At 36.0% G+C, this 12462-nt stretch overlaps 1 protein-coding gene across 1 annotated transcript in view; it reads left to right on the forward strand.

Moving 5' to 3' along the window:
• The window catches only part of Tafa2 (TAFA chemokine like family member 2), a 296677-nt gene that overhangs the window by 195529 nt on the left and 88686 nt on the right, over nucleotides 1-12462 (forward strand). Inside the window, exon 2 of the mRNA XM_077799045.1 lies at nucleotides 9672-9778. Coding sequence (XP_077655171.1) covers nucleotides 9672-9778 — 107 coding nt within the window. The remainder of the gene's footprint in view (nucleotides 1-9671; nucleotides 9779-12462) is intronic.

Consider the following 12462-nt stretch of genomic DNA (forward strand, 5'->3'; position numbering starts at 1 on the left):
AAATGATAAATGGTGCACCATTTAGAACTTGATCATTTTATAGCCCTATCATACACAGTAAAAGGATACGTTGGTACTTAGTTTATTCAGTATCATGGCAATTAGGTGATTTTCTTTTGATAATTTTCTAAATAACTAGAATTAGCACTTAATTTTAATCTTTTTCTTAGCACATAACAGTCTAAAATGCATCATGTACTATTAGGCCCCATTACAGGATGTATGGACAAAAGTTCATTCAAGAAGAGAACCAAGTCAGTGGGCAGACTTAGGACTTGCCTCCATCACTTATTACTTGTCTTTAAATTGTTCTTTCAGTTGCTGACATGTAATCTGGGGATCCTAATACATGCAGAGCTTCATTCAAAGAGTTAACATGAGGGTTTATTGGATGTTGAATGAGCCAGTGCATTTTAAGCTCCAAAAGTATAATATTAATAATTTCTGTTATGCTATGCTGTATATATCTCTACTTTGAATAGTATTTATCCCTTACTTAAGAATCCTGAGATATGGTCCATCTATTGAATTGATGTCTATTCTCTAATATGCCAGTATGAACATTCATTTTGCTGATCTATTGGAGGATACTCTTTATTAGTCCTGCTTCTATTTTTAGCAATGGATTCATATTCTGTCTTTTAATTCTGCAGATTTAGGATAAGTTTCTAAAAGTTAGCTTAAATTCTTACCTGCGATTAACATGTGCTTTTTGAATATATGGCACAAAGACCTTTATTTCCCCCCTCAGTCCTAGCTAGATTATGATCCAGAAAATGTTATTAATATTATAGGAAATGCCTACAGTTTCTTGAGAGCCTATTCTATGTCTAGCTTTGTGTTAGATGCTTTATAGTACATTGTATTTATTCTTTACAGAAGTCCTACTAATATGTAATAGTATTCATGCATTCCATATGTGGGCATTCAGAGTCAAAATTGTTAAGTAAACCTGTCAGTTTCATTAAACTATGTATTGGAGCCCAGGATCAAATGACAGTAGGTATTTCTGACATTCAAGTCCATCTCTGAGAGAAGGGCCTCTGAAGAAATAATAGTACCTCCATATGTGTCTTTCTTTTAAGTTCAAATGTTACATGATTTTTTGTTTATTATAATGAAATTTTTGTTTGAGTAAAATAGTTGACATTCCCATTTTATAGATAGAAAAGTGATTCTTTTGTAATAGCAGGTGCACAGGGATGTAGCTTAAGCCTTGATCATTTCAGGTATCTTTCTAGCACGTTGATAAATCTTAAATGATTGCTTTCTTTTTGCCTTATAGTGGTTTTGTCTGTTTTGGATATTAGAGCTGGAGCCTTAGAATAAATTGTATGTTTCTAGAGAAATCATTTAAATGATAATACATTTTTATTCTGTATCATTTCAACTTGTGGGTGGCAAAAGCATTGCGCAAATCCAGCGCTTTGGCTTCATGCTGCTAGGCATAAATCATTTGTGTTCCTGGGATTTGTGCCTACCAAAATTGTAGTGCTGTGGGGAAATAAATGAAAGTGTAAAATTTGGGTGAAGAAAGCAGGTAACTGTGATTTTTTTTATGAAGTTTGTATTTTCTGCCAGGCAATCTTTAGAAACCAGTCAAGCTTTCTTGGATAAATCTTTAAGGCTGGCTACTAAGCAGAATCCAAAAGGTGGGTTCATCTCAAGATGTTGACATAGAAAATATAATGAACATTTTAAATCATCTGTGTCAATTCAGAAAGGGTTGAGAAACTTACTTCCAAAATATATGTTTCGAAGTTACTGAAGAAAATGTGACCTACTTAGGTTAATAATATTACTGGTGTAAGAAAATGCAATTCTATAAGCTTTTGATGATAATTTACAAAACAAGAAGTCTATATTCTAGTTCTTTAACAGGGAGGTTCTGATAATGTGCTTTGTAGTATGATTGAAAATACTATAATGTGATTTACTGAATATATGATGCATAATGAAAGCAAAATGAATAGTGATAGTAAAAATAATTAAGGTAACATTCAACTTATGGAATATATATATGTGTATATATATACATATATGTAAATGTACATATTTATAACACAGCACAGTGTTATTGTAGAGTTACATGATTATTTATTAAATTTGTTGCTACATATTTCTTACAGCAACATGCTTCTGTGAGTCCCTTGTGCTTTACTATCTTTGTCAATTTAATATTATCTCTAACTTTCTGTCCTTCTCAACACTGATATTATTGTCTACCTCAAAAATAATTACTATTTTAGTAAGTAATTTTGATATATTAGATAGAGCTATAGTATTTTTCACAAAATGCAAATCAGGTTAGAATTGAATACAGCAACGTAGGGAAACATTGGTCTAGATGTCAGATTTAGTAGGATTATTATAGTAACCTATTAGGTAGAACAAAAAATGATTTCAGTTTGGAGGATATATTCTCTTTCTATAAAAAGTAAAAGTAATTGGAATGGGGATGTAGCTCAAGCGGTAGCACGCTCGGTAGCATGCTCGCCTGGCATGCGTGCAGCCAAGGTTCGATCCTCAGCACCAAATAGAAATAAAGATGTTGTATTTGCCGAAAACTAAAAAATAAATATTAAAAAATTCTCTCTCTCTCTTTAAAAAAAAGTAAAAGTAATAATAACAATTATAAATTTATACTCATATAATGCTTTAGGTTTACAAAATCTTTTATGAATTATTTGACCTCATTTGAAAGCCAACTTTCACAATCCACCATCACTTTAATATCTTTAGCTTCTCCCTTTATTCTGGCTCTCTGCTGTCACATGTTCAAATCTCTCTAGCCACCACTCCACCTTTACTTTCCTTCTTTGCATTTTTTCTGTGACAAGTCATCTCATCTGTTTCAGTTTCCTCATCTTCAACTTCATCTTCCATTATTCCACCAACCTGAACACTGTTCTTATCATTGCTATTTGTAGTTGCTGAATATAGTGAAAATTTGATTTTTTACATTAAAATATAGAATGAAACTTTTCCATTAAAATTTTCATCTCCTTTATTCTGATGATAAAATCAATATATCAGTTCATTCATTGAATATACCTTGAGATCTGGGATCCAGATGACGTTCTATCTTGAGCAATGCCTAATAGGGTTTCTGCCCTTATGGAAATTAAATTTTAATGGGAAGAAGATTTGTTTATATAAACTTATAAAAATATTTAAAGAAATAAGTAAGTTAACTTCAGATCATGGTGACAGAGAAGATACTGCAGGATTTGAGGAGAGAAAGATACTGCATGCATGCGGTCAGTCTCCCTGCACGCTGGCTAGCAGGACAGTCAGGAGGTGGTGTCTGGAGGTGTTATGACAAGCAGATCACCATGCAAAGACTGGAGGGAGAGCCTGCAGACACAGCAAACATTGAGAGCAAGGACTAGAATGACAGAAGGAAGGCCAGTGTGGCTGAAGGGTAGGGATTGTGGGGAACAGGGACATGAAGGGAAGTCAGAGAGGTTGAAGGGTGAGATGATGGGCTCTTCCTTTTCAGTAGGAAATTTAGGTTTTCTTCTCATTTCAGGTGAGGAATTAAATTTGGAGGTTTTCAGCAAGGGGTGTTTGTTAGGGAGGGGGTAACACATGATTGGATTTACATTTCATAAAGATCATTCTGAGCCCTTGCTTTATCAATTGTAGGATTCTACCTTAAGGATTGACTTCTGTACTGAATTTGTTTGTTAAAGCTCTTGCCATTGTAATTAGCTAAGACTGGGTTTGTCTGAATGTTAGCTGAATGTAGAGAAATGTTCTATAGACAGGCTTTAATATATTGCCGAAATGTCTTAAGTTCAAGGGGAGAACAGGTGTGTGGAGTCCAGGCGGCTAATTTTTATTTCCTTCAGACATCAGGCTCTCTCCCCCGTTTCTTTCTACTCTCTCTTCCATAGACCAATTAAACTTTGTGTTTCTATGGGGAAATGATCTTTCCCGGAACATAACAGTTTTTAAATTCTTGTTTTTTTTTTTTTTTTTTAATTAAATGTGTTTTTCAGATGGGAGAGAGTAGGAGGGTTTTAAATCATCCAGAAGTCTGAAATCTCAGTGAGGATCACTGAAACATGTAGCATAAGGGGGGAAGGGGGTAAAGTCTGGGAGACTGAATTGTCCTCCACTTTGACAGATTTTTGCTTCCGCATCCTGCGCTCTCGAGGTTACCATTTCTCAATTGTCCCTTTTCCCTTATGTTGCTTGCAAGCTGCTGCTGCCCGAGGAGCAATTTCAAGGTTTCATCTTCTGTATTTATCCTTCAGTTTTCAGTTTCTTTTCACTCCGGTTTTGAAGTTGCACTTAAATTTTGCTGTTTTTGCAGATGAATGTGACCATTCCAAGTGATGGGAGAAACTTTTAAAGTGAGACTGGTGGTTAGCAAATAGGATGAGAAGGGATGCCCTCCCTCCGAGCTCTTGTACAAGGTCAGGAAGAAAGGTATCACTCAGCTCCCTGACCCCCATCCCACTTTGGAATTGCCTCTACCCAAAATCCTCAATCACCCCATTACATTTCACTTTCTTCAAACTTGATGTTAAATTAAAAATCAGAGAAAACCTTTCAAAATTGAATTCTTCCTTTTTCTTTCTTTCTTTTTTTTTTTTCAGTTGGACCTGTCTCCTTCCACTTCTTTTCCTCACTTTCTTCCTGTTTGTTGTTTCCTACTTTGATCCTAAAGATATCACATGTTCTTGCTTCTTGTTCCTGTGGTGAGGAAATGAGGCATTTGGCTGTAAGGCAACACCAACCTTCAAGAAGTTTTTATTTTCCAGCTTTTGTATTGGGCTGTACCTTGAATCAAGCTGTGTATATTCACAAATGGACAGGGAACAGTCCCTGTTTTCAGGGGTCATATGTGAGATGTTAAATGAAGACAAGGAAACAGACTATACAGTGTGGCAAATGGGTCTTGTATATAAAGAAGGACACATCAATGTTTATAGCACCTCAATTCACAATAGCTAAACTATGGAGCCAACCTAGATGCCCTTTAACAGATGAATGGATAAAGAAAATGTGGTATATATACACAATAGAATATTACTCAGCCTTAAAGAAGAATGAAATTATGGCATTTATAGGTACATAGATGGAGGTGGCAAATATCATGCTAAGTGAATAAGCCAAACACAAAAAAACAAAGGCCAAATGTTTTCTCTGATACGTGGATGCTGATTCACAATGGGGAATGGGTAGGGAAGAATGAAGGAACTTTGGATTGTGCAGAGGAGAGTGAGGGAGGAGAGGGAGTGTAGAGATGGAAAGAATGGTGGAATGAGATGAACGTTATTACCCTATATATATGTATGATTACATTACAGGTGGGACTCTGCACCATGTGCAGCCAGAGGAAGGAGAAGTTGTGCTCCATTTGTGTACAATGTTTCAAAGTGCATTCTACTGTCACATATAACTAATTAGAACAAATTAAGAAATTTTAAAAAAAGGACACACAACAAAATGGTCTTGAACAAATCCTATGTAAGGAATTCCCATCTGCACCATGACCAATGACTAGAAGTTAGCCATTTTAAAGACTGGGATGGGATGAGTGGCTGAGATATGTCAGGTGACCTAAGGTGAAATCTATCTGGAAGCCACTGAGGAAATTTCTTGGAGTTGAAAAACAGATCATGAATATGTGTGGATACAAAGATGGGGAGAATTGTCATAAAATAAGATTAGAACCATTAAAAGATTAGAGGCACAAAGAAGGTGGTTCACACATGTAATGCCAGCTACTCAAGAGGCAGATACAGGAGGATTGCAAGTCTGAGGCCAGCCTCAGCAAGTTAGCGAGAGCCTAACTTGCAAGTTAGTCAGACCCCATCTCAAAATTAAAAAAGGGTTGGGGATGTGGTTCAGTGGTGAAGTACTCCTGGGTTCAATCCTCAATATTAAAACAAAACAAAACTAAACAAAGAAACAACAAAACAGAGCAAAACCCTGAGACAAGATTTTTATACCCTGCTAAGGACTATGGGTTTTTCCCCCCTACCTATAGAGGAAAATTATGTGGAGGTTTTACGCAATGGTGTTTCATGATCACAGTTCCTAATTTGACTGCAGCATAGAGAATGACATATGGATTTAAGTCTATAGGAAGGTGATATGTGTGGCAGGGGGTGTGGGTAGGATGCTGTGGCCAGGGAGAAATGTCAGTTGTCTGAATTGCAGTATTGCCGTCGGGGTTGGTGTAAGTGTATGCATGTAATGACACTCAGGAGATGGTAGTGGCAATCCATGGTGACTGACTGGAACAAAGATAGGAAGGTAAGAGAAGGAGAAGGTAGTGTTCTTACAGCCTTCCAAATGTTGACCTGCATTCTCGTTTCTTTCCTTACTTTGACAGCCTGATGACTTTGTGGGTGTTTCCATTTCCATATGTCTAGTTATCAGTCTGACCAACTGTCAGTTCTGTCATCTCATTTGGTGGGTACACAATGGTATGGAAAAAATGATGGGTCATTGACCTCAGAGCAGAGGCTATTTGCTATGGGAAAGCTATTATCAAGAATTATGCTAAGCAGCTCTTCCTGTCAGATGGGTTTTGTTGTTCATTCTGATATATGATCAGCTGTACAGAAAGATTTCAGGATTGGATATAGAAGGAGAGGCAGGCAGTTGGAAAATATGGAAAAAAGAGGAGAATTTAAAACTAACAAAGTGCTGACAGGAAACAAAGGCAATAGAATGGAAGGTTTGAAATGGGCATTTTGTTAATGAGAGAGTGAGTGAGTACTAAGCCATATCATTATTAAAACTCAATATTTCTCTAAGAGGCTCCCTGAGGACACTAGTGTCCTGCGTTCGTTACTCGCGGGAAAAGTTTTCTGGAAAATGTTTCTGAGAAGGCACATTTAACAATATGCATCTTAAAATTCTACTTAAATTTGTTGAACCCAGAATTTTACAAATATATTTCTCCCTTTGTTTTTCACTAAGACAGTGTTAATAGTCTGTGGAACTGCTGTCTTACAGAAGGAGAATAGGATATGCTGATAGAATTAAGCAGGGATCATAATAACAGGTAACATTTATTGAACATTTGCTATCTGCTAAGCCTCGTGTTGAACTTAACATGGACTTTTTAAAATTTGGTCTTCATACCAACAATATTGTAAAATAGGTATTATTCTTATTTTGCTGACAATGAAAGTATTTTAAATTATTAAGTAATTTGTTCAAAGTCACATAGGGGGAAACTTGATTCAAACCCATTGCCAATAAAATCGATACTGCTGGTTACCAATGATGAGTCCTGCTTCCTCACGTGTTAAAGTATAACATCAGAGAAGCACACCAAGGCAAGCATATAAGGCAGTGTTTATTTAAGAAGGGGAACATAGACTTCTCCTGGAAGGGCAAAAGGGGCCATTGTTGGTATTCTGGTATCCCAAGAAGGCATTCTGCTTTTTTGTTTTTTAATGTGTCCTAGGCTTTCTTTGTTCTCCTGCTCTCTTCCCCTCATCTCTCTCCTTCTTTCATACATGACAAGGCCCAGGAGATGCTCAGTGGGATGGCCAAAAAGTGGGAAACAGGTGAGCTGGAGGGAGGAGTGATCTGGGTAGGAAGGGGGTCCTGGGTGAATTAATTAGTAATTCCAGTCTGCTCAGGAGTTGCTTCCTTAACAATTCTTTAGGATGGGCAGTAGAAGCCCTGCTTTGGGAACATTAACATTTCAATCTCCCATCAGCACAGTTTCCAATCTTTGGACTCAAACCGATTTGTTCCATTTTCTTCAGTCTGGCCCGATTTATCGATCTACCCTGACTACCTGTTTTTTAATTCTGGCTTCTCAATAATGATAATAATAATACCTATCTCATTATGTTGATACGAGGATTAAAGGAAAGAGTCCATGTAAATTAATTTTAAAGCTTAAATATCTGGCCCCTTGTACTTTAAAAAAAAAAAAAACATGTTACAAGATTAAGATCCATGGAAAGTTTGCAGCCATAGGTGTTACGGAAACTCCCTTTGATCATGTCATGAAGGAGACAGGTTTTTCAAAGACTGAAGGACCAAATAGAACCAAATACTGAATATTTTCTAATTTCATAAACAGTGAACCCTCAGTAGGCCAGATATTACACATACATTACCTCATATTACAGAAGAAACTTCAGTAGGAGCATCAAAGATCTTGTATTAGAAGCTAAAGCAGGAGATGAAAGAAAGAGAGAAGGAGGGGAGGAAGAGAGGAAAGAAGGAAATCTAATAGTGTAATGATCACATAATTAGAAACTGTTTGAACCTACCTTCAAATTCAGACAGTCCAACTCAGGAATTCCTGTTTTTAATCCTACAATACTGCTTCCTTGCCGCCATATATTAATGTATACAACTTTCCCTTGTTAGTAAATGTAAGCATATATCTCTATTGACATATGTAAGATATTTATTTTTTCATGCATTATCCATGTAAAAGACTTCTCTGAGATCATATACCCAACATTGCTACCGCTGGGTCATATTTTTGAAGATGGAGAATGTTTTTTTGGAGGCAAAGGTGTGAGGAAAGGGTAACTTAAGGAATTCAGGAGGAAAAGAAATGCAGTTAGGTAAGGAAGTGACCCCAGGCAATTGCATTAGAAACAGGGTAGATGTAGGTCAAGCCAAAATGGAGTTCTTTGTGGGATCTGAGGCTGAAAGGCACTGGGTGATACACATATATTTTATTTCCCCCATAAATAAATGTACATGGAACCTATTTCATTGTTAGTTCTGCTTTTTCCTAGCAATGTAGTGGCTTATGTAAGGATACTAGAATTATATAGTTCTAGGTTTGAATTTTTCCTCTATCATTAAATGCAACCTCAGGAAAATTTCCAAATTGAATCAGCTATAAAATGGGAATGGACATACCTATCTCCCAGTTTATTTTCCTAAAAGACAAAAGAAATAATATATAATGTGCAGGTGAAAGTAGGTGAACTTTTATTATTGATAACTATCATATATTTTTTTTTGCTTTCCTGAGTTTTATGGGCTCAATTTGAAAACATTAATAACATATAATTAGGCATTTTTTTGTTCAGCCTTTTCATTTTTCTCCTATTTCTAATAAAGTACAGAGAGGTTGTTTCTAACAACTTTGTGTCTCCAGGAACAGATTGCCACATTAGTTGAGCAGGTTAGTTTGCAGTTAAGAAAACTCTGTTACTAGATGATTTTTAGAAGCCTATTACAAAAAAATAGATTTGAAGTGACTTTATTCTGTGCAGGAATTCATTTGAGCAGTTTTATCTAAATTGTTTACCCTAACCATGTGACTTGGTGTCAAAGAAAGATTCTTTAGGAAAAAAAAGTAAAACAATAAATCATTTACTTAAAGATTATTCAAATGACTATGTCCTACATTTTGTTAATAAGTCAAATCTATGTTTATATGGAGAAAAATGGTAATATTTCTGAATTGATTTAGGCAGTTATTAAGTTGGTACAGTCTAACTCAGGTAGGACTTTGCTTAACTCTTGCTTCATATCAAGGTGCTTTGAAAGAGTCTCACGTGCTCTCTTCATGTTGTAGAGAGCAAATGATTTCAAGTGCAAAAATACAATTATCAGGAGTTATGTGTATAAAGGTGTCATGGAAGGTTTAAATGCAGTAGAATTATAATAGAAATGCAATGATTTACTGAAGATCTTTATTTTTTTTTAATTTGCAGGATGAGTAAGAGATACTTACAGAAAGCAACAAAAGGAAAACTGCTAATAATAATATTCATTGTAACCTTGTGGGGGAAAGTTGTATCCAGTGCAAACCATCATAAAGGTAAGCTCTTCTGTTTCCTTTCTCAGCTCAGTGCTGAAGTGGACTTCCCTTAACACAGACTGTCTTGTTCTGCCTTCACTGGTCTGTTACATTTTATTAGGTGTGGGTCCTCTCTGACAATTTTATTTAAGTAAAAATGCAGAGAGTTATCCTTAAGATGACATTGGTAGAGGAAACACAGTATTTCCAGGATGACTGCCATTTCTATAAATGCTGTTGAAAGAGTATAAAATCTTACCTCTATCTTTCCTTCCCTTTTAAGATAGTAATGTTAAAAATGTTGAACTGGTGAGTAATAAAGATGAGTTTCAGATTGCTGTCATCCTCATAAAGAAGGCATCTTTAATGATATGTATTTTAATAATACATACAGAGCACATATAAAATTTCTTTCTACACTTTTTGTGGCCAAAGTGTTTCTTCCACCACCATCTGGACACCTCCTCTAGCCCCATCTGCATCAGGCTCAATTCTGCCATAGAATAAAGTGGGGATATTTGTTCTATATACATGTGCTAAGCTTGACAGCTCAAAATTATGCCTTTCCTGTCCTCTTTCCTGGCCATCAGGCTCAGAATAATGAATAACTGCTTTTTCCAGATGAGTTAAAATGGGGCTATTTCTGAACTGTACCTAATATAATCAAGTATTCATAACCTGAGAAGTCAATTTAGATTTTTCTATGAAATATGGTTTTATAATTCAGTTCTAAGTCCACTATAAAGTCTAGAGACCATCAACTTACTTCCTTATTCTACTTATGGGAAAAGGGGGAATTAAGACTGCTTTGAACCCTATAACACTTAAATTAGTTACACATGTGCATTAATTGGCATTATATGGAACATTAATGCCAAGGAGAGGAGAGTTGTAATATGAGGGAGTGATGCCTATAAAACAAATCTCTTCCTCTTGTATTTCAAGCCAAAAGAGATATCTTTTGAAATAGAATTTTATGAAGAATTCCTTCATATAATTCTGGTTTTGACCCACCATGTGTGTATCTTAATTTACATAATATTTTAAATATAGCATACAATTAGCCAAACATTAAATGCTTGACAAGCTTAGTGACTCAGGAGGCTGAGAGAGGAGGATTGCAAGTTCAAGGATAGCCTCAGCAACTTAGTGAGACTCTTTAACAGCTATTATCTATGTAAAATTAAAAAGATGATGTGAAGAATAATAATAAAGAAGAGATAGAGAGACAAAGTGCAGAGGTAGGGATGGTGGCAGAATGGCTCTTTGTCCAAGAAGCCACGTTTATTTATACCAATAGAATATATTAGGTCATTAGTACCATAAACACATTATTGCTTAGAGTATCAGTAAGGCTGCTTATTCTGCAGTTGCTTTTCACAGTTACAATATGCAATGTTAGGAGCTTTGTCCAATTCTCAAGAAAGTCCATTGTCTGAAATTACTGTTAGGTGGGCAGCTCCAGGAGCACCAGAGCTTGGTGAAACATTGTAGTTATCTAATAGACAAGTTCTTCTATTCCTAGGAGCTATGTGCCTGCAATAAAAGTTGAGGCTTGATGAGGCTCTAACAAAGAGGCATCTCAGGGCATTGCCATATCAGCTAGACATAACACATATATTACATATATTATTAGATCCTAAGAGAGATTACAGGGCATTCTAAGGGTGGGAAATAGGGTGTCTGCTACCCTCCAGGATTTTTCTCCCCAGGGGAATGCTTCCCTGTACATTTCCACGGTCAGAATCCCTACAAGATGCCAAGAAGAACATTCCCTGTGGTCCCACATTTGCAACAGTGAACCAATTTAGGGACAAGGTAGTGTTAAATACCTTTTCAAAGAGTTGCACACTGTTGGGGTCCAGCCCCGAATTGAGCTTAACAAGAGAAGACACCATCCCTATTGGCCTTGATGGTCATGGTCACCCCAGTGCCCATTCCTAACCTGTTTAACTGAAAGAAGTAGGAGGGATTCATAGGAATTGTGCCTGGCCCAGAAAATCTTCCTGAAAAAGATCTTTCTCATCTAGAAAGCCAAATGGTGAGGTCTCATTCATAAAGATGAGAATCATTCATAATGTTGCCCAAAGTGTATATTTAATACTGTTGTTAAAGTTACTTTACTTTTAAGAATGTTTAAGTTGTTTTATGTTCTATGCTAACTCCAAAACTAAGATCCTTTCTTATTATTTGCCACGAACATACTTTAATACAAGAACTTACACATTAGGTCAGGAAATTTGGTTAAATTACCAAATCCAAGACATTTTATAAGGTAGAGTTTGGGGTTGTTTTGCTGTTTCATTTCCACCTTGCCATTGATGTTTTGGGTGAAGATTTTACAAGAGATTTCCCCTTTGCTCTTGTTCTTTCTCCCTCCTTCCCTTCCTTTCTCTTTCCTTTCTGTTCCACCTTTACATTTTTCAGATAAAATGCTCTAATTATATTGAACTATTTTACACATAAAATAGTAAGTGTTATATATATATATATATATATATATATATATATATATATATATAGTAGTCATAGCACAGGTTCATAAAGTGAACATTACTAATGCTCTCACTTGCCAATTGAGAAATGTTGCATTTGATACTTTTGAAACTGGCTGTCTCTGCTCTGGCTTCATTCCTACAGCTCCTCTTTACTCAGGATAACCATCATTCTAGATGTTGCAATTATAATTCCTTGGCTTCTATTAA

This window comes from Urocitellus parryii, chromosome 5 (genome assembly GCF_045843805.1).
Source record: "Urocitellus parryii isolate mUroPar1 chromosome 5, mUroPar1.hap1, whole genome shotgun sequence".
Taxonomy (NCBI): domain Eukaryota; kingdom Metazoa; phylum Chordata; class Mammalia; order Rodentia; family Sciuridae; genus Urocitellus; species Urocitellus parryii.